Source organism: Brachyistius frenatus, unplaced genomic scaffold (assembly GCF_029030835.1).
Source record: "Brachyistius frenatus isolate BFR_SWC_R1_liver_20210118 unplaced genomic scaffold, ASM2903083v1 Contig_114, whole genome shotgun sequence".
In the NCBI taxonomy this organism is placed as follows: domain Eukaryota; kingdom Metazoa; phylum Chordata; class Actinopteri; family Embiotocidae; genus Brachyistius; species Brachyistius frenatus.
This window is the reverse complement of record NW_027210713.1, coordinates 786,268-809,679: the sequence shown is the minus strand read 5'-3', so window position 1 is coordinate 809,679 and position 23,412 is coordinate 786,268. Positions and strand designations below refer to the sequence as shown.

At 42.1% G+C, this 23,412-nt stretch overlaps 1 protein-coding gene across 4 annotated transcripts in view; it reads left to right on the top strand.

Moving 5' to 3' along the window:
- Positions 1 to 10,632: 10,632 nt before the first annotated feature.
- Positions 10,633 to 23,412, top strand: part of LOC138629303 (roundabout homolog 2) — a 58,408-nt gene continuing 45,628 nt past the window's right edge. For 3 of the 4 annotated variants that reach the window (XM_069712921.1, XM_069712922.1, XM_069712923.1), the window contains exons 1-2: positions 10,633 to 11,288; positions 20,492 to 20,818. In XM_069712921.1, coding sequence (XP_069569022.1) covers positions 11,234 to 11,288; positions 20,492 to 20,818 — 382 coding nt within the window. In that variant the 5' untranslated portion in view covers positions 10,633 to 11,233. The remainder of the gene's footprint in view (positions 11,289 to 20,491; positions 20,819 to 23,412) is intronic. The other variant, XM_069712920.1, reaches the window with a different exon arrangement.

Here is a 23,412-nt window from a genome sequence, read left to right as displayed (position 1 = left end):
GTCCGTTGTCATCAGCTGCTGCACTCGAGATCAGTTTTGAATTTGTCCAAACAAGGTCAATACATAAATTGTTAGCCTCTGTGAGCTGTTTCTCCAGTGGTGGATGTTAACTAACAGCCAAAAGTTTCAGCCATCGTTGTGTTTAAGTTATAGTTGTGGTGCAAAATGGTATTACAAGACAGGCCAGTCTGGGGCTAGCTGGTTAGCGTGCTAACTTCAGTAGATATCTCTGCAACACAATACTTAAACACATCTGACAAAACATCAACACCAATATTTCTACATGTACTGTGGGAAGGTTTTGTCAATCTTTTTTTTTTTTTTTTTTTAACTAAACATCTTCCAGATTAAACATTTAAACTGAACCCAAGTCTGTGTCGGAGAAAAAATGCGTTTGGATCAGGAACAAAAAGGAGCATGAACAGATTTTCAGAATATGAGAAATTGCAGCTGAGTCTCGACACTGATCTCGGTACATCTCAAACAAGATGTTCCTTTTTGAATAAAAGCAGCCTGGACACTCTGACTCGCTGCCTCATGATGTGTTTCATTGGAAAGAAGGTGGCAACATGCTGAGAGAGATAATGAAAAAAAAAAGGTGTATGTACCAAAAGATATCTGCTGTATATGTTGATGTGCTCCAAAAGCAAGACAGATGAGAGTCCAAATGATGACGTTTTTCTTCACTGATGGAGGAGAGGAACATGAACTGCTTGTTGTGCCCATCCAACTGTCGCCATTATGTGTCATTATTTTTACAATTAAGCCTAATTTTGTCGATAAAATTACACTGAATGGTGAAATATGTGCGTCCTAGTTTCCCCGAATCCAACTTGACGTGTTTAAATCTCTTGTTTTGTCCGGCCAAAACCCAAATATGTTCAGCTTACTGTTGGAAAGCAACAAATGTTCACATTTTAGAAGCTCTAATCAAAGAATTTTCAAAATTTTTACCTAAAAAGTGACTCAAAGCTACTATTTATCAGCCATTAGTGTTACTACTGTTTAGTTATCTGAAGTAAACACTCATATTATAATAAACTAGTTGGAGGCATGAATACGAATAAATGATCGATCATTTGATTGTTGCAGTGATGCTGTATGTGGCGTCACCAGTTCTGCCTTTTAGTTTGTTGAGTTTCAGGTTTTTCCACTTTTTGTGCTCACCTCTGCCATGTTGTTTGCCCATCAGCGCTCCGTGTTTGTAGGTCTGCCTCTCGTCCTTTGCAGCAGTCCGATTGTCACGTCTTTGCTCTCCAGTGGGAATTCATTGGTTAATCTCCTCTAGTGTGATTTTTGCCGGTCCCGGAGTTTGACCTATTTTTTCCTGACACTTATTGTTTGCCATAAAACCGTGGAGACGTGAGTTGAGCTTGCATTTGGGTGCTCTCTCGACCTGACGGTGACATGCAGATGTGTGGTGATCACTCACATTTACCAAACGGACAATGAAGCCTGGCTTGATCTTAAACTGAATTGTTGCAGCTCGACACTGATACCAGTTTCAATACTTTTAAGTAACCGGTAGTCGATTTAAACCAGCCAAGCAGATGTGCTTACAGTTTAAAAAAAAAATTTGTTCAGCACCAATATTCATAATAAAATAAACCGGCTGTCGCTTCCTGACCGTGTCACCACATTTCCTGCTTCGTAGCCAAGATGGTGACCGTTGAGTGTGAAAAATGTACATTGTAATGTCCAACATAATACATCTTTTTCTGGCAAACTAAGTAGTATGGTAGCAGGGTTATTGTAATGCACATATGCTCAATAGTGTGTACCGGTGTGAGTGAACTATCTGGGTAGTTTTGGTGCACGGCATGTTTCCACACATTACAATGTTTACGCACTAATTACACTCAAAATAGTTCATGTGAGTATATCAGTACACAGCATTAGTCTGCTACTTACATGTTTACCACATAGTTGTGGTATTCAGTTTGTCACCTGCCTGTTCATCGGAAAGTGCCTCTTTTTTGCTTTTGCATGTGTTTTGTTGCCTCTGGTTTTTATAGTCGTGAACCTTCAGCTGGTAAGTAAAGCTCGCTGGTTCTTCCACTTCCTGCGTCTGGTGTCGTCCGTTAGGGTCCCCTCCCTTTGAACCTGTAACACGCTGGATTTCGAGGTATGATTTGGGTCACAGTCCCGTCGTAGAAGCCGTCCTCTTCGCGCTTTCCTCGCGCTTTCTTCGCTGATCGCATTACATTTGCATCCCCAAAGCAGGATATTTCTGCCATCATGCTTCACAGTTAGTGAGACGGTCTTTACATCAAACTCTGCTCTTTGTTTTCTCCGAACGTAGTGGTGCTGATTGTAGCCACAGAGCTCAGTTTTTACTTCATGTGTCCACTCATTTCTAAAACAAACGGTCTTATCCAGGTGTTGTTTTGCACACATGCCCTTTGTGATGTGGCTGCAGATAAGGTTTTCTGTGCTGACTCTCACATGTCGACCCTGTTTCATCCCCACTCCGGTATCAGCCTGACCTTTACAGTCAGTCAGGGTTTATCTTTGCCTTTCTGCCCCGAGGACGTAAAGTTTTATCTGAATGTTTTCTTGATTCTCCAGATCTTAACTTCCACGGTTCCCCTCGCCTGACATTTCTTGAGGACATTTCGGACATCGGAAATTACAAGTTGAAAGCACTTTGATGTGTTTTTAAATCCTTTCCCCTGCTTTGTGTTTTCGAGGAGCTTTGAAGGGTCTGATTTAACGAGGTGTGGAATTGACATCAGCTGACTCCCACTGACCTGCCTAACAAGCTTGAATTAGTCAAATATAGCCTAATTAGCAAATGAAGTTCAGAGACACATAAAGTGCTCAAACTTTTACACATGCCCACAATAACTATTTCATTGTTTCTATATTTTAGTTCATGATGTTCATTTTTATTTGAAAGCCTGTATGGTACAGGTGTTGAATTTACTTCTGTAAAATGCCCAAACATTCACCTACAACTGTATTTATTCTCGTTGTTTCAACTTTCCGTTGAAGCTGCATGTTTGCACCAAATTCAATGTTCAATTCCCAATATTAAAAAAAAATATCTTCACACAAACTCATTAAAACAAAGGAACAAAGTGCTCAATGTGGAATTGTAGATGAGAACACATAACAATAAATGCAAATTAAATGAACATTTAAGTGAAACAACAGCAAAAAGAACAACATGTTATGGTTACAGTAAAACTCATAAAATAAAACTGGAGTAAATTGTAAGAAGGCTAAAATCTTGGGGATTTTATGGCGTCACATTTCTGTAGAATAGAAATATTCTCAATACATTTTGCTCAATTCTTTTCTCAAAGATAGTCAAACTAATTCGATATATTTTGAAAGTTTGTTTTTTCTGCTAAAACTTTAAACAGCAGGTTTGATCAAAGTGTGGCTGCAAAGCATGAATTTACGCTAACAGACCTGCTGCCAGGTTTAAACTTTGTGTTTGATTGTAGCTCGAACAAAACACATAAGATGAATGAGTCAATCTGATATTTCTGCAGAGAAAGCATTTTACCTGAATCTATAATGAAAGTAATATTTACATGTTATTCGATACTGTTAGATGTTGGAGCTGACATGGAACACAAGACTCAGTTTAAATCCTGTATTAGTGTCGACAAATCTGTTGACTTGGTGTCTCCCAGGAAATATGTGCAGTTTTGAGGTCTGGCCAGCAGAGGGCTCCCCAGACTCTGCTGGCATCAGCTGCTGCATTCTTCAGTCTTAGATGATCCTCCTTTGTCCTTTAATATCTCTTTTCAACACTCCTGCACAGATGAAAACAACAAATTACATACACAGTATGAGCACAAACGAAAACGAGGACAGGACGTCTCCGCGCAGCAGCTGAACTCTGTTTTAACTGCAGCAGAAACACGGAGGAGAAGCAGCATGGAGGCCTCTGACGTAACATGGCAGAAGAGATAAATGGGCTCTCAAGCATAAGTGGCAATTACATGAGAGATCTATTTGTCCCGAGCAATCACTGGCTAAATATTTGGAAAGCCAGAATATATTTTTATTTTCTTTGTGTGTGGGTAAATACTAGAATCAGTGGCTGATGTTAAGTAGAGTTCATCTCATTCAGTCTGTTTCACAAAATTGTTTTAATTGCTTCTCCATAGAATGCAATTTTCCCCCCAAAATAACAAAAAGAATTCCTTTCAACAAAGTTTAAGAAATCCGCAGACATGGTCGCCTGAAGATGCCAACATTTTCATGATCAAGTTTAAAAAGCACTTATCACAACGGGACGTTGATGAGTTGAAAGGTTCACAAAGTAACTGATTTAAAGAAATACTTCATGCCCACTGCCATGCACACCACACAATAACCTTGTTCAGACTGCCAGCACAAGTCTGTTTTTGTGTCATATCCAGATTGATTTTTGAAAGTCTGGACAGAAAAAACACATCTGGAGTTGGTTCCTCTGACAATAGAAGATTTGATTTGCTACAGTTTCCAGGTGGCTTGTGGGATGGAGTTCCTGGCCTCAAGAAAGGTTAATTGTCTGTACTGCAATGTTGACAATCAGTGAATGATCTGTGGTAACTGGTGAGCAGAGGTTTGCCTCAGAGGCAGTGGGTTGTAGTCTGGATCACTGATGTGGGGGCAGCTGTGGCTCATGCGCTGCAGTGGGTTCAGTCCACTGGCTCCTTCTGTCATGTCTCCACGGCCATCGGGTATGTGTTGATGGGGAATTGACAGGCACATTTTTAAGGTAGAACTGCACTGTGAGTGGAGAGCATTTAACATTCAGCTGTTCAGTCCTTTGTGCATCAATATTATTCATGTAACCATTGTACAATTCCCTCCTACAGTATTCTGTGTACTAAAACTATTCCGACTTTTACCTTGAATAGGTAGCACTTCAGTAGCACTTAAAATGGCACTTACTTATAGCACTTTGAAGTTCGGCTTTCTTGAAGAAAATTTTACTTTCTTGATTGTTGTTGTTTTGAATTTGTACCCTCATGGTTGAAATGCACTTATTGTAAGTTGCTTTGGATAAAAGCGTCAGCTAAATGAAATGTAATGTAATAATGTAATGTTTGAAATGCGATTTCATTCCGGATAGTCTGCTGGCTCAGATCAGATTTCTCGCTTCACTTGCAACACAATGTGACAACGTCATTTTCAGAGAAACGGGGTGAGCAGAATCTGTGCTACCGCTATCAGAGATATCAGAGCTATCAGAAAACGGAGACTTTGGTGCTGTGGAGGACAACAACAATAACAACACTCCACAGACAGAAACCCAAATAAATCATCTGCTGCCATCTTCCGTGTTGGAAAGCCTCGTCACCAACGTAGCTATGTGTATATCGTTACCACAGCAACCAGTGCAGATAGTTTGGTGAGGCCTGGACACACTAAATCTGATTGGCTTACATGCAAATAACAACACAGAAAGTCTGTCCTAAAGATCTGATGTGAGAAACAAATCCGATTTGCCTGCAGTCTGAACAAAGCCACAGTCTACAAACTAAAAGGCATAAAAGTGCAAAGCTGCGAATACCGGCGTCCTGTTTGTCCCTTAATTTTAGTTGTGGTAAATCACATGAAAAACTACCAATCAGCACACACAAATTAAGTTGAAATGGATTTTTAAGTTCTAACAACTAACACAGGAGTTGAGTGAATTAATTAATTAAAATAAAATCAACAAAGTTCAAAATCCAAACAATTTTAATTAAGCTGAAATTGATTCATTAAATTCAGTAAATTAACAAATGAACCCAACATGCAATATTTGATTATTTAATGCAGCCCTTTCACTCGTATTATTACGTTGAAACAAATTATATTTTCAGTGGTGCCAGCAAAATTAGGAGACAGTCACTAAAATTATGATGTACAATGTAAAATTTGATCAGATAATGCCTCGAAAATATTCAAGGCATCATTATTCTATATGCTAAGAAGTCAAAAAAATTTAACTTTTGACTGATTTGTTTAAATAACTTTCTATCTAATTGGAGATATTAAGAGTTGGGAGGAAGTAGATCTGATAACAGCAGAAGAAAACTCTTTGGGAAAGTTTTTTACTTCTGCACTAGTGACTGCCTTTCATGCACGAACCTTAATTTGGGCAAAACGACAGTACACGTCGAATGAGCAGAGAAGAGCAGTAGAATTTATCACGCAGTGTAGTGTGTACTGTAAGCAGCCTCACACAGGCTCATTATAGCAGTTTATCAGATGCAGCAGGAGTTCAGGGCTCCTCCAGGGCTCCTCCAGCTCACTGCTCAGTACAAACAATGTGACACTGCCATTTAAGAGCCTGACAGAAGAGGATCTGCACTGGCATGTAGGGCTCCCTCTGCTGGCCGGGGTCCCAAAAGATTTTATTTTTAAAAAAGCTGAGCCTTTGAGCCAAATGTTGCAGGAAAAGCAGCTGCTTACCTTCTCAGCATTCTGGTGCATTGAATGTAAATTAGTTTCTGCGACTCTCGGCCTATAAATAAACTCTGGAGTCCTCGCGGCTATCCGAAGGCCGTATGCACTTTCTCACACACCACTAGAAAACAACACCCCTGCTCCTGTGACTAATTAAAAGTGCTGACAAGATATCTCAGCAGGTCAGCAGCGGAGACTCTCCGTCGTGTAAATAGGAGCTCAATTAGTGACAGAGAACCAGGATGCGAACATCCTGAGAGGAGTGTCGGCGTCTGACAGGTCTGGAAGTTGTTTTGCTACGCGGTGAGAGTGAAACAGTATGTCAGTGAGACGGAGGCGGACGGCTATCAGATCCACAGAAGGTCGGTGGGGTCTGAGAAGCCAACAGCCGAATCTCACATTCTTTACCGCAGTCAGACAGACTGCCACATCCAACCATCTGCAGCTCGCTGTACTGTCAACACACACACACACACACACACACACACACACACACACACACACACACACACACACACACACTTACCTACAGCAAAGAGAGAGAAAAAAAAAAAGACCAAGTGTCACTTTAAACCTGTCAGATCCTGAAGCTCAGACTCACACAAAGGGGGAAAGACACAGTTAAAATGTTGCCGTATTGTGTTTTATGTGCTGCAGAGATTTTAAAAACACAATTTAATTCATAGTTCATCATCTGGAGGATTATATGTATTTGCAAGGACCAATCAGGTCTCATTGAAGGAAATCATTACTCCGGGCCAAGAAATAGTCCGGCAGAAAAACTCGCTGTACCAACCATAGACTGTTAATAATAATAAAAGTGTTCGTAGCTTCCGGCTCTGAAAAATTAGGCCGATGCAGAAGTGTCTTAAACTGCAATACCACTGAGTGCCACTAGAGGTTGGCCCCAAAAAGCCTCCGGCTCCATAGACTCTCATTCAACTTGTCTCATCAAATACAAAGTGATATATTTTTTCCACAAGTCATGATTGGTGTTATTCACTAAAGTTGCTCCTTATTATTTTCCTGGAGGTCCATCTGAAAATAATCCCTCATTAATTATAAAATAAGCCCAAAGAATATATTATAGTTTTTGGGGGCGTGTCTGTTTGATGGACAGACCTGTGGTGCAGTCAGGTCACAGCTATATAAAAGTTCATCCTGATACAATTTGGATTTGACAAAACACAGATTCTGTCTGGTAGTCTGAACTGCCTTCGGTTTAGACGCCCAAACCGCTGGGTCAGGGTTAAAAGATCGTGTTGGGGTTGAAATATGTAATTTCATGTTAGTATACTACGTAGTTATTTAACATACATTAGTATATAAGTTGATGTATTGATAAAATCAAAAAGCCCTAAAGTGCAATGGAAAATAAATCCGATCTACGTGAAACAGGACTTAAACGTCTTTGGAAATTTCTGCTTCACTAGAAAGACGAGTTCTGATCATATCTGTGTGGAGCGATTAAGGGAATGATAATGATCCACAAATTAATATTCAACACATTGTTTTGCATTGACTGAGTTTTGACTGATGCTCTCATCGTGGCCTCTTCTTCTGCATTCATTGTAACGACCACCAACTGTCTCCAGGATTGTAAATTTAAATGCTCATTGTTCACCTTTTCTTTTGCAGATTTTCTTTTTCTATAAAAAGAAGTGGATGGAAACCTGGCCAATGTCAAAATAATCCTTTAAAATGGCTTTTGTATTGATTCATTTCCAGACTATGGGGCCTAACAGGCACAATACTGGACTCAGATTGATTGACAACACCTGCTCCTTTTAATTGAAATATTGCAGCGCTGCTGGGTTTTCCAGCAGGGAGATGCCTGTCCAAATGACTGGAAGGACTTGGTTGAATGTTTAATGATGACGTGTCCACTTGGTATGCACTGACTAAAGCTGGACATCATACAAAGGCGTCAGGTCTGATGTAAGATGCAAAATACGGAGCAGGAGGAAGCTGCAAAACTTCTCTGTGGAAATATTTTGAGAAAAAAAAAAAGGAAAACTGTGGGCTTCCGTTAACAGTAATGTTAAAATACATGTTACTGCCTTTTTATGTGAAAAAAAAATGGAAATTAAAATACACGTCTTGCACGTCTAGATTTTAGGTTGATGAATTTGTTGATGTTTATGTTTGAACAAACGACCCCCGTTCCCATCTGACACCTCCAAGACTCCCTCCACTCTCCTGATGAGATGCCTCTATTTTATGCCTGTTTAGCCATTGTGGCCCTTAATAGCTCCACACTTCCACTGACGCTGGCATTGAAGCCATTGTGGTGCCCCTCTTTGGGTCATGCCTCGCAACAGACATCTGGATCCTCTTCCGTTGCCCAATTTCCAGCCCTATTCAAGGGCACAAAGGAGAGCAGGCGCCTGACCGTCCAACAGTCACTCTCCATCATGTTGGGGTGTCGCAGCCTGACACCGACACAATGAGGAGGAGGGAGGACAATCGACAGCACCGAGGAACCGGTCTGGTCTGCGCTGGAGGAGGGGGACTAAGTGAAAATAGATCTCGAATCCCCCGGGGAGCTGTTTGTGTCCACAGGTCCCAGAGAGGACGACCCGGCCGGGCAACCGGGGGCCGCAGCGGGGCCAGATTGTGGAGGAGTGGGTGTGAAACAACAGCTGCTGAATAAATCACAGCAGAATCAGAGGGTGGAGGCTGAACAGCAGGACGATGTGGAGCGGTGAGGACGCGGGACAAGGTAACGCTCCCCGTTAGCAGCGGTGATGATGATGATGATGAAACCGAGGGTGGTTGATGCAGTGATTATAAATAAACAATAACTGTTGGCAGAACTTTGAAGTGTCACGTTTATTTATGCAGAACAATATCACATGTTTGCGTCATAAACGGCTTCTATCGTTAGAGCTTCGTTGTGTAAAGCAGAAACTCACAGGACAGCACACGCACGTACGTCACCACTACGAACAAGGAGCACCGTGGATGATGTGAGGGTGTTGTTCATGAAAACCCAACACGTGTGTTGTGCTGTATTTAGTTTTCCTGACATGGAAAAATATATCTTGCCGAAGTAGCAACCAAGAGTCTAATCACAAGGAGACGGTACAAACTGGGAAAAACTTGTAATACGTCCCTCATACGATACCGTGTCAGTGTGTTTTGGCCTCGCCTAGGCGTGAATAGTAAGGTGCCATTGGCTTAGCCATTAAAAATAATATGGTTAGGTCAGGATTTCTTTGCAGAAATTTCTTGGATGAAAGTCTTTGTTTTGATCCATCCAACCACCCCCAACCTGCCTCCCTACGTCACAAGACCTTTTTCTTTGTCCCCAAGCGGCATTTAATAGTGATGTCACCCTTCGGTTTGTGAACGAACGTTCTGAAGCCTCGACTTTGCCATTTCCTTTGTCGCCATCTTGCTCGAGCGGTGGATCCGACTTAGTCTGATTGGAAACCCAGGGACACAACGCCCCGCCCACTTATAGCTGAAACCTGACTGTACCTCAGGCCTGTCAATCAAACAGACATGCCCCCAAACATGCCGGGTTTTGAGGCCTTATATCTAATCAATAATGGGAATATTTTCAGATGGACCACCAGAAAACGAATAAGAAGGTGTGCAAACATGGCATTGACATTGAATTTAAGTATTTTGAAAAAAAAAAAAAATCAAAAAAACTGTAAATAGTTGATTTACCGTAATGTAACTTAATATACAATCAGGAATCCCTCATTAAATTTCCTTGGATATTTGCAGTCTTTTCATGGACTTCAATTTCCTCAAAACAAAAGATTTTAGACTTAACCGTTAATCTTTATCGAAATAATCATAACCCTCAGATTTGACCTCTAACCCAGTGGTTTCCAACCTCTTTGACTTGTGGTCGCTACCAATCTGGCCTCCATCACAACAAATGGTGCTTTTTTTCCTTTTCAGAAATCAGATTTTCAGATTCTTTTTTTCTCTTACTTATACAAAAAAAAAAAAAGATACATAGAAAAAAGATAATTTCATTATATTTGAGACCTAACACCATTTTTAAGGTCTCGCCCATCATTTCTCATTTTTATCAGGAGTTTTGCTTATAACGTTTTAACCACTGACCCTCACTCTATTCAAACTATAACCCAGAAATATCTCCGACTGATAAGTCCTCCTCCCCTCGGTCTCAGTGGTGCCTCCGGTGAAGCAGGTGTCGTCTCTGTCTCTTTAAAGCTCAGACTCCGGGAGGTCGGCGGTGATTTGTCGCTGAGAGCTGGGAGTGCGCAGCTCGGCTCGGCTCGGCGGCATGTGCAGCGCTTCATATCCGCTCCACAAGCCGAAGCCGCAACCTGCAACCCGCCGGATCATAGCAGAGGAAGAGGAGGAAGAGGAGGAGCTGTTTTATTCATGACCGGGACCAAATATAATTAAAACTACCTCCTTTTTTTTTTTTTGGCTTTTTTGTTTGTTTGTGTTTTTCGGCCGCAGCAGAGGTGCATGTTCGTGAGAAGTGTTTGTGTGTGTGTGTGTGTGTGTGTGTGTGTGTGTGTGTGTGTGTGTGTGTGTGTGTGAGAGACCATGCGGGCTGAAAGAAGTGATGCTGCTGAGTTTTAGGTTCCTCCGGGGCGGTGCTGCTGCTGCTGCTGCTGTTCATCCCGCTGCTGTCACGGCTCTATGGGACTGACATCAAAGTTTTTCCGGGGTGATTTTACTCGCTTGACATATTCCAGCTGAGGCTCTGTCTCCTTCTAGGTCCAGTTTAATTTAGTATAATCTGGGCTTCATCTAATGACTGAAGGTTTGCTTTGACTGGTAATTTTTTACCAGAGGCTGCACACTCCGGAGGATTTGGCACCCGGACAGCGAGGAGATGAACTTTGGAAATTTACTACTTGTGACGACCTCATTCATCACCATCGCTTCAGGTAAGATATCTTTTACAGAAGTCTCTTATATAAGTCCGTCTCTCTGTTCTTTCCTATTTCTCTCTCTCTCTCTCTCTCTCTCTCTCTCTCTCTCTCTCTCACACACACACACACACACACACACACACACACACACACACACACACACACACACACACACACACACACACACACACACACACACTCGCAGCCCGTATGGCGTGACTGCCTCGTAGTGTTTTGGACTTGTCTTATCGTGTTTTCTGTCCCTCCAGATGGATGTAAATGTTGTTTCGCTGCATTTCAAACAGGCATATCTTGACTGCTTCGTGCTCCTAACAACAAAATGGGTTTACAAAGGGAAAATGTCACGCATGCATTTTAATTTTTTTTTTTTTACTATTAAATACCACTGGTGAATGCCAAGAAAGGTCCACATTTTGCCTTCAGAGTGTCCCTGAGGACCGAGGTGGCCACACAGAGATGCCACCAGGCAGCAATGGAGGTCAAAAGAGGATCCACTAGTCGGAGAAGTAAAACCATTTAACTCTCACTTTTAGTCCAGCTGGGAGCTCAGAAACTGAGCAGCCTCCTCCCGTAAAACATGCTGATGGAGATATATACATATTATTAGAGAAAAATGCTTTTAAAAGCTCCATTTTGATTACCTTTGACAAAAGGATTAACTGTTTTAACAATTGCTCTAATAACAGCTTAAATGTCAGAGCCTTAATCCAAACTATAAATAAAAGCAGGGCTCAGAAAAAAACAATTGATGAGAGTGCAGATGTTTTTTTTCAGTCTCGGTTCTGAATATTTTAAAACATTAAGGACATTTAATTTAACTCAGTGAATACGAAAGGAAAATATTACCATCATTGTCATGAATTACAAACTGATTGATGCTGGATTTTCAAGGACAATGGAGATATTTGAGAAAATATATTCATAAAAACAATAGCTTATCTGAGATAAACTTAGTTTTGCAAACACGTAACATGAATACTATTTTCAAATGAATGCCTTAAAGGTGCCCTGTAGAGTTTGTGACCACTAGTAGTGCTATTGAGTCATGTTTTTACCCATTTTGTTGCTTAATTTATGTCCCGCTGGTGGTTTCATTGCTGCTATACCTGTGACTGAAAATTATTGGCATCCAGGAGAATTTAATATTGGACTAAAAAGATGGTGTTGGAAACCTCTGTGGATTGAAAATGTATAATAGGAAGGCTAAAACGCAACCATGTTTGCAGTTTGAGGTGTCCTGTCGAGAGTTTTAGAGATGTTTCTTTTAATTGTTTATTGGGGAACACAGAACTCTTTTTTTGTTTACAAGAAAATCACATGGGATACCTTTTATTTTTGTTTCTGATTTTGTTAGCCGCATCAAGACGTCCCGCAGCTGCATTAGCAGCATTAGCATTCATCTGGAGTCATGTTTCCGGTTTAATATTTACTCTTTTTTTTTTTTTTTTTAGCTCTTTTTGGTCTCCACCAACTTTAAGGCTGCATATCTGTGTCTTTAGCTGCTAAATACTCTTGCTGCTATTCTAAGAAGCTGGTTGCTAAAGTTATCCATTTGTGCTGGGAAAGTCAGAAACGCAGGGAATTTAGGGCAGTGACCGTGAACTTAAACATTTAAAGTTGTGGGCTGTAAAACCAAAACAGCGCTTAAAGGCACCATTAAGCCCTTTGGAGCTGGACAATGACTCTCTGTGAGATCACAGCTATAAAACCGACCCCTTTGTCACAACAGTAGAAGTAGTCATGACGACTCGTTGCTCCTTCGTGATGTTTGTACTGTTTCTAAACGACCTTAAACATATTTCTATGCGGTGTCATGTGGTGTATTCATTGGCTGAAAAACACAGTATTACCAATTTGGGGGAAACAATTTGATAAATCAACACAGGGACTTTGTGACTGCAGCTCTATTTGACGTGTAACTGTAAATCTCGGCGCTCTTTGGCCCTTGCGACTGCTCTCACTGCACTCACACTTCTTCATTATTAGAATCCGGCAACACCTCTCAACACTAAAGGTGGCTTTCAACACCATCTGCCTACATCCATTAATCCGGAGTGGGTGTTTCATCTCGTCCCCTGCATCTATGTTCCCTTCGAGTGGTGTTTATTCTCATTAAAGTGCTTGAAAAAAGAGGATTCGAACAGGGCTTTATGACTTCTGCGGTGACTGTGGTGAGACACAAACACCACCTGTTGATATCATCACGTTGTTTTTCTATTATAAAAAAGCAGAAGAAATGTTTACAGCGAGATGAGCCTTGTTTGTGTTGGTGTATCCAGCCAAGCGAGTTCTTCTGTTGCTGGTCTTGAGATGGGCGGTGGAGGGTTTTTCGTCAAACCTCCGTGTGTGTTTGCGAGGAAAACAACAACAGTCGCACATTGCATGTAATTCCTCGCGGCAGCTCGGCTCCTTCACACACGCACACACACAAAACAAATCTCAATTAATATTTATCTCATTTAAATTTCAGTTATCTTGACTCAACTGTTGTGGAACTAATTGCTGCTAAACAATCCTTGGTCCGTGATTTGTGTCCGCTCCGTCCCCGCGGTCATTACTTAGTGACACATGTGGATGAAGGCTGACCAAAGTCTTTCCAGTCCCTCTTGATGTAGAAGCCGGTTGGTCGTCTAATGTGCTGCAGCCCTGAGTCATATTGCCGGATGTTGATGATGTCCCACTTCTGGTACAGAGGCTGATGACGTCATTGAGAGATTAGATCGTGAACGAGGAGAACAGTTGCTAAACAAAAGGCTCCAAATTCCCCGACTGATGACAGAAGAAAATGAAACCTGACTCCTCTTGCTTTGAAATTTCAGCTTGCTGTGGCACATTATCGCCCCTCCGCAGAGATTACTTGGCAATGTCACAAGAACTCCTTGAATGTTTTGGGCCTTTTTAAGTATGTAAATGATTTGGAATTGAAAAAGACACGACTAAATCTCAGCAGACAGCCACCAGCTTTCTGCTGCTGTCTTCACTTTAACAACTCAGTCTCCGAGCTTTCTGCAGGTTTGCTGTCGCTCGTGTTTTTCAGCTGATATGAAGCTGTGAGCGCAGACAGATCCAGGTTCTCGCACGTGTTTTTACTGTCGCCGAGAGGCACGGCGATCTGAAGCAAAGCAGGACGTCCCTTCTGTGGCTTTGTTGATTTCGCACATTCGCGTGACAGCGGTACACTTCTGCCCCCGGGGGTGGATGCAGGGTTAATAGTTGTAAATACTAATTAATAAAAGCGCCCCATCTTCCCCTCGGTTATGTAACTCCTCAGCTCGGAGCGAAGAAATGCCAGATGCAGCCTGAATCAACAGAGTTTTTAAGACATGATCTTGATCTTCCTCTTGGCTCTTGCCCTGCTTCGTCTTTGTGTTAGATGGGGCGGAAATGCCGGAGACGCCACGAGCAAACATGTGGGCGTGTGTCAGAGTTTTGCAATTAGGACCAATGCAATAACTTGTCAATCAAAGCTGCGTGTGGCACTTATTTGACTGCGGATTGTTTCATTTCCTTTGCAAATAAATGGAGAAATTTTCATAGATCAGATACAATCAGTATGTAATCATCATAACACATAATCAGCTCATAATGAGTTCGGTCTGTAGGTGCTCTGAATCTGCTCTCATTTATTTATTCCCACTGAAAAGGAAACAGAATCCTTCATATCGTGTTTGTGTTGTTTCCTCAGATGCTTAGCATGTAAAGTTCCGTCAGACAAACAGCATCACACATGCAGTATAGAAGTTATAGTCTCAACCCGGAAAAATTAGAGGAGCGCTGTGTATATTGCTATATATTTATAATATAAAATGGCAATTAAAAAATTCAGTGACTGCTCCTGTTGTGCACGAACAGACTGAAGCTGAGTGAAGCACACAAGAAGAAGCAAGCAAGCACAGAAACTAGGGATGGGTCATGATGTTTGAATATTCGAAAAGTCATTAAAGTCTAAAAAATAGATTAGTATACGTGACTATTGGTCTTCGTTCGTTCTGCAGGAAACTAGGCCACATAAGTTATTTATTTATTTTGTCCGTTTTATATTTATTGTTGTTGTTTCCTCCTTTGTGCTGTCGCCTACAGAAAAAGTTAATACTCGAATATTCGAATAGTCACTTAAATAAAAATCTATTGGTGTATGCGACTATCGTTCTTCCTTATTTCCCCTGTTTTAACCGGCGCCTGGTTGTAATGTGTTACTCCCGTCAGAAGGTGGCGGTGATGCATCTAAAAGCTGTTCGCCAGCCGCCATTAAACAAAATAAAGAGAAGAAGAACACATTGTGATCGGACTCTGGGCTTCGATTAATAATCGGTGAGTTCAGAGTGATTATTGAAAAGTATTTCTGCTTGAGATGATCATCCCTAAAAGAAACACGACTCCAAATGCTGCTTCATAACCACTTCAGCGTAAAGAACCAACTGTTCATAAAATGTTTGACATTCATAACATAGGAACCATTGAAGCATTGATGAAATAAATAGTAAAGTAGCAGATTAAAAGAGAATAACTCAACCTGTATTTAACGATTGGAGCCGTTAAATTGAATTACCTGCATGCTTTTTTGTTTTTTTCTGTGAAAGAACATCTCGTTCGTTCTGACACATTAGTTGGTACTCAGGGTACCCTTGACAACAGTAACATTATATGAGGTTGGGACACTCTCCTTCATAAAGCTCCTTCCCTATTGGTCGACGGCTCAAGGTTGACTGGCATTCACTCTCACCCAGCTTATGTTGGCTCTGTTTTACTCGTCACTGTCGGAGAAGTTAACGTGTGTAAAAGGGCCTCTGTGATTCGTCCGCTCTGACAGCAGTGTAACAACGATGAAGTGTGCTTTGTGGCTCCAGATGGGGCGAACAACGATTTGCTTTGTATTTCAATATTCGATGCAAGATTCTTGAAACAATACGCACGTTGAATTGGACATTTTTCTCCCTGTTCAGTTGAATAGAAATCTGTTTATAGCTCAGGGATTATTGAACTGTTATGTGTTTGAAAAAAAAATACATCTAGCTCCATTTGTTCATTGCAGATTAGTGGTTTGTCTTTTATTTGTTGCTGAAGCAGTTTGAAGGAATTCTAGTCTTTTATTCTGAAAACTTTGAAATAAATGTGCGTGTGCATTCATTTAAAAAAATATTCTTCATCCTTACTGTGTGGCACGCCGATGTCCTTCCCTGCTTGTTCAGTCCTTGTAAAATTTTGAAAGTCATTTCATGCCAGAATGCCCTAGATTAAAAATTTTCACACCTTTTTCATATCTCTAAGGACCCACCACGGGCTCTAATGGGCCGTGTTTACGATCCGACTAAAAACATACCTTCACAGAGGTCCCCATTATCTCCCATGACATGTATTATTCCGCGACACAGACAGGGCTGACAGAGTTTCTGTTTGCTGAAAGGTGCTTTCAACCGTCCCTCCACAATCTTCCTGTCAGGAAGCAAACATTACTGTGGAAATCTTCTCGCAGAGGAAAATGTGTCGCTGTCGTGCTCAGTGACGTCGACTTTTCACTGATTGCACACTTGTCACAGAGGCAGGTTGCTGCTTTGTCACTTTGGCCACCGGAAGATGTTTGATATTCTTTTTTCTCTGAGAATACTATTTTGTCCGTAGTACATCAGCCCTGTGCCACATTGATACCACTGCATGATCGCTGTAGTAAGTGTTCAGTGACCCCTCATTAATAATTATAATATCAGCTGTACCGGTGGAATAAAAGATGTCTTAAATCCAGTTTTAATACGCAGCTGGACTGTGTCGGCAAATCTGGAGGCGTTAAAATAACTTTCAACATTTCCGAAAGTTTCTCTCGTCTTTTTCAAATAAGAACTCATTAAATAAACAAGTACACAAACATTTGTCATGGTGACATTTGTGCTATTTAAACCATCTGAAAGCGATGAAGACGTTTCAGCATTTGTTTACTTGAGTTAAAGGACAACCGAACATGATAAAACAGAGAACCTCAACTACAGCCACAATAAATACGTAAAATAAAAGGATTGAAATGACTTCTTAATGGTTGATGGCATTGTTAATGGCAGATTATTGGCTTAATTGGGTAGTTGACCACTGACATTAGCCTCTATCCCTGTAATTAAGTATAGTGTCATTTGTCTCTATTACAAAGTTTGTTTAAAAAAAAAAAATTATTAGGAGAGAGATCAATGACTGTAAGATACAAATAGCCTAAGTGTTTCAAACAAAGCTCAATTCATTCAGGAATTTTCACTGTGATCAAAATCTCAACCATTCGCATGAAGCAGTACCTGAAAATCACAAATATTATTATGCATATAAGCTTGTTAAGTCCCAAAGAGTAATTAATGCTGTTCTTATTAAATAGAAAATACAAAATTAAAGCGGCACTGATCATTCTTTTTATGTAAACAGTGGATGTGTAACGTTCAATTTGTAGCGACAGTTCAAATCAACACTACGGAGCGTTGCAGTCTTTCAGCTCATAGTTTCGTCGTCCGTCCCACAGCTCATCAGCTGTCCTGAACCTAAACCAGCCAAACACCGAGCTGCAGACTGACACCTGTAGTGGCGAGCTGGTGAACAAAGTGGAGCATCAAGCAGTGAATTAGCCAGATGTTTCCCTCTAGAGTTGGTGGAGACCAAAAACAGAGCTAAAAGGAGAGTGAATACTGGACCTACACTCATCCGGTGGACAGAAACAAATTTTAATCTTGTAGATAGTAATTGATTTTGACATCAGCTTTAGGGTTATAATATTTACAGTTTTAGATATATTTCGATAAACATCAACACCACTAACAGTAATATCAAATGGTTTGTTAACAGTGTTTGTCTGTAAAGGAAAATCTGGCGCGTTCCAAAGCACCAACACTTTGGTGTTCAAGGTGCTGTGAAAGTATGCTTCGGGTTGGTAAATATTTCTTTTGAATACCTTTCCACAAAATATCTAGAGTTGAAGGTCTGACGTGTACAGTTAATCGTAATAACTACTACTGGCATTAGTAATGCATTACTTCCAGGTAGATTTATCATTCTTTGTTCCAAACCCCATCAAAAAACTCATCAGAATGTGATCCATCTGGTCCAATAACATGAAAAATCTAAAAAGGCCGATTATTATTATTTTCTTTTTCACTGCTCATGTGTCTGGGACCAGAGGACTGAGAAGGACGCTTCTGGCCGGGTACCTCGTGGAGGAAGCTTTGAAAATTTTGCAGCACTGAGAAACTTGGACTCGCAGACCTTAATAATACATCCATGTTAAAAACCTGCGTTACAATCTGGGGATGTGGGGTTGGACATATGTGTATAAACCAGGCAGCGAGGAACTATTAAAAGAGTTGCATCGTGGGAGGTGTAAATTTTTTTTTTTTTTTTTTTTTTTTTTTTTTTAAGTTGTTCATTATCAGCGCTTCAGCTTTAGAGAGCTACTGCTATAGGTTTGGCCTTTCTTATATAATCTCTATTTCCAAGTATACAAACTTAATGAAAATCCAATAACACACTACTGCTCGAGTCTTTTAAGAGGTTGACTCTCTCTCCCTGTTTTTTTTGTTTTGTGTGTGGTGTGATAAAATCGAGTTATCACTGAAGAGGCAGGCAGCTCAGAGTGATGTAACTGTATTACAGGAGGTTGGGATTTGAGCTCCGTTGTGTGCGTTGAAAACACGGTTTAACGCCGGGACATCGCTGAACTGCAGAGTTTCTCTTTATCAAATACATTTTTCTGTGGACAAACACAGTGAAACGTGTCAATATGGACTCGCGGCTGTTTCACACACATCATACAGATGTGACGAAATATTATGATATCTTAAAGGATTATCTCGCAGGCCGAGCATGACGTGATTTACACTTTGTTTTGGTAAACAGTGATGATGTATGATGTCTCTGCTTCAAACCAATAACAACGCAGCATCACACCACATAATGTAAACTGAGCGAGCGAAACACACAAAAAGACAACACTAAACGAGAGACTGAAGCAGATTGGTTTTATCTTCAGCGATTCATTAAGTTTAAAACAGAGCGTTCCCTTTCTGTTCTCCAGAAATTATGTGTAGGTATCATGACAGGTATCCTGCCGAGTTCTGCCCGCCCGCTGAGAATGACATGCACCTCGCAGCACCGCAGGCGAAGCTGAAGGGAAACTACCGGACAAAGCGTGTCAGGACCTGCTGAAGGTGCCGCGGCACATTTTAACAGCTCGATTGATTTCCATCCACATCCTGCTTTAGTGCCGTCCTGGTTTTTGACCTCTGCGCTGTTAGCTGAGAGCACTCTCTAGATGTTTGCTCCAGGTCGGTGCCATCATGGCGACATAAATCTGCTTACAGCTGAAAAAGTGCGGCTTTATCCTGCTGCCTCAGATTTAAGTGTAATGTAACAGCAGAATGTATGTCATTAGGTTACTCCTGACTGCTCCTCTCCCATGATGAGGGGGGGATTTTCATGGCAGTCTAGATTATGTGCTGAAAATAATGCCTGGGACAGAGAGAGCACAACAATCAGTGGCACAGTGACCATTTCATTTTCCTTCTTTCTTTCTTTTTGTTTTGAGGGGGGGGGAAGTGAGGGCGACCATCTGTTTCTCAGAAGCAAACTAAAAGCAGCAGCAGCAGTTTGAATTATTCATTTCTCTAACTGTACCACATTGTTCGAGATATTTGGTCGTGCTCTAAAAGCTTACCTTGGGTCTCGAAGCAGTGTGCCTTTTCCTCCCAGCCAAGCGAAGATAGTAATGGATCCCCAGAGAGACGGGATATGGGAGTTATCTATATCCCTCCGCTTCGCTCATTCCCTAAAAATCTTTCTCCCCCTTCAAATGCAAAGATCTCCCTGTCTCATTCTCAGCTATCATCTCCACATCTGCAACAACCCTGACTGTCGGAGAGATCGGCCATTACCGCATCACATGACTGGTTGCATCCTCGGAGCAGGTGGTGGCTATACTGTACATCATATAGAGAATATAGGAGGAGGAAATAGATGTGTTTATTTATCTGAAAGGAGCAGAATATGATGTCTTACTCTGAATGGAGAGTCAATCTTTAAAGAGAGATTAGCGATGATTCGCTGCTCGGCTACACACTGATTTATCCAGCAGCTACACAGGAAGATATTCTTCACTTTGCTTTTGTCTGCCCTCTCACAGACAAATTATATGTTTGCTGGTCAGCCGGATCGGTAACTTCCTCTCTGCCCCACAGGGTCCCGGGCTCGGTTTGAAGACAGCGCGCCTCGGATCGTGGAGGACCCCTCGGATCTCATTGTGTCCAAGGGGGAGCCCGCCACCCTGAACTGCAAGGCGGAGGGCAGACCCGCTCCCGGCATCGAGTGGTACAAAGATGGCGAGCGCGTGGAGACCGACAAGGACGACCCCCGCTCGCACCGCATGCTCCTGCCCAGCGGCTCCCTCTTCTTCCTGCGCATCGTGCACGGACGGCGGAGCAAACCGGACGAGGGCGTCTACACGTGTGTGGCCCGCAACTACCTGGGAGAGGCCATCAGCCGCAACGCTTCGCTGGAAGTCGCCAGTAAGGCTCCGAGTTATTGATCACTGTCCTAAAAGTACAGTGAACCCTCGCTATAACGCGGTTCACCTTTCACGGTCTCGCTGCTTCACGGATTTGCATCGTGCATTGAAATCACATTACGACTATATGTAATGTAGATATATTTAATGTCCAGTTCTATCTATTTCAATTGTAAAATAAAGGTTACTACTTCACGGATTTCGCCTATCACAGTTTCTATTTGGAACGTAACCCCCGCGAAAAACGAGGGTTCACTGTATACTCTTCTGCACTTTATCCTGATGTGTGTTTACAGATGCTCCACAGTTGTGTCCCAGATCTTTTTGCAGCCTGTCTGGTGGAGGTCCACCGGAGAGCTGCTGGTGCTTAAAAATAATGATTTGAAAGAACCAGACGGGAGGGAGAAAGTACCGAAAAACATTCAGCAATAAGTAATGGCCTGTAGATTTGTTTCCTATTTTAGGCTGCAATGGTGACAGTGATGCAGTGTGTGTGTGTGTGTGTGTGTGTGTGTTCGTGTGTTCAGTATTAATTCCACTTTTAGAAGAGTCTGCTCAGTAAATGCAACAATATACATCCCATAAATACGATTACAACACTATAAGCTATATATGACTTTTCTTCATTAATTTAGAGGAACCTCTGGTATGAATGTTTATTCTAATTGGAGATAGGATGATTTTTATTAACTGAAGAGTTTTTGAAAACAGTATGAATTTCCTAAATTGTGATCAGCTACCTGTTTGTGAGCTGCCTCTGTTCACGCACCTGTTCCTTTCACGTCTACACGACGCTCGGCGTCTTAAAGAGACACCTCCTCTCAGTGGACAGGAGGGTGTATCACCTGCTTATTCCACTGAACACTGGTCTGCCGTGTCGTGTGCGCGCTGTGATTTTGTTCCGTCCTCTGCGCGACCTCTTATCCCACAGGGAAGTGTTTCAGAAGCGTTTTGTCTGCCCGTTTTAAATTACTGCCTGATTTGTTCGTGTTCCCTTGCTTCCTGCGCTTCTATCGTGGGTTCACGTTTTGTGTTTATTGTCGTCATTTCTGACTTTGTGCCGACAAAGTTGAAACAGCTTGCCGTGTTGCAGTCATTAAAAAAAACCTGAATCCTTCTCTTGTCCGACCAGCTGTGAAGGTATTTTTGCGTCTTTTTTAATGCTAGCCAAAAAAATAAACTGTTTTGAAAGCAAATTTCTTGGAAGCACTGCAATAAAAAAAAAAGCAAGTTTGTAAATAAAAATATATAAACTGATAATAAAATGATTTGTATTGCGAACAAACTTGCTCTTAGGGTTTTGTTAGTTTTGGTCACAGAATTCAGAATTTAGCTTGTTTGGCTGCGAATCTTTACATTCAAGTCATAAAATACCTTCATAACCGGCAACCTAAATCCTCACATATGAGTAACTGCAGCCGGTGAAAATAAACCACCACTGATCAGTTATGTTGGAGCAGCCATGTCACCGCTCATTTTGTACCCACGAGATCACGAGAGCATTCACCATTGTTGTATTTTTTAGTGGGTGTGTTGTCTGCTGCTGAGGAGCACATCGGTGGGTGGGTGGGTGGGGGGGGGGTGAGTTCCTCGTATGTCGGTGGAAGTGCACTGAAGTAAAAAAGCTCCCACTAGGTGCTGCGTCTTATGATTTTCCCTCCTCGGTCCAGGACACGTAGCATTGTCTTCCTCCCCTCCTCGTGGAGGCGGTGCAGCTTGGCTTGGCTCGGCCCGGCCCTGGGCTGAACTGCAGCTCCCTTTGGCACGAAGAAATGGATTAGTCAGTGGGTTGATTAGGGGAAGGAGCATAACAGATTAGCAAGGTCGAATTGTCCTCGTTAAGAAACACAAAACAGCAATTTGAACACGGCTTTATCTTCCACCATGTTGGCGCTTCCTTATACCGGCAACGTGCACGTGCGCGTGCGTGTGCGTGAGCGCTCATGGCTGGCTGACCTCAGCTGTCGTTCGTGTCCAAAAATAGGGAAATACTGTGAATTGGGAACCATAAGCAGCGAATGCCGATATCCGTGCTGGGAGAGGAGGTGATGCACGCGACTGTCATTTCACCTCTTTTGAAAATTGTTGACAATGAAATTTATCTTTGTGTGCTGCTGCAGATTACAGTGCAGGCGTACCGGTGAAGGGAGGATTCACCTGCAGGCACCGAGTGACTAACAGTATTAATAAGTGCCTGTTTTCCTTCTAATCTCACCGCCTGAGGCAAGACGGGGCATATGCTAAGACAGCATGGTGGTGGTCTTCGACTCCCCCTCCCTTCTCTCTGTGTGTGAGGCTGTGCTGACTGTGGGGTAAATAGTGACCCAATTAGCTCTGGCAGGGAGGCGGGGGTGCGGGGAGGAGGGAGTGGAGGGGGTGTGCAGTGTTAATGAGAGGCCAGGCTTTAAGCTGGTGGTCTTGCAGAAATGTGGCTGTGTGTGAGGCAGGAGTCTGAGGGACAACAGGTGGGAAGAGGAAGGAGCTTTAAACTCCCACCGAGCAGTAATTAATACCGATGCATCTGTTCGACTGTTGCGGCTCAGAGTCGGAGTGCTGACACTAACCGGGGCTTTAACCACATTAATTACTCATTTA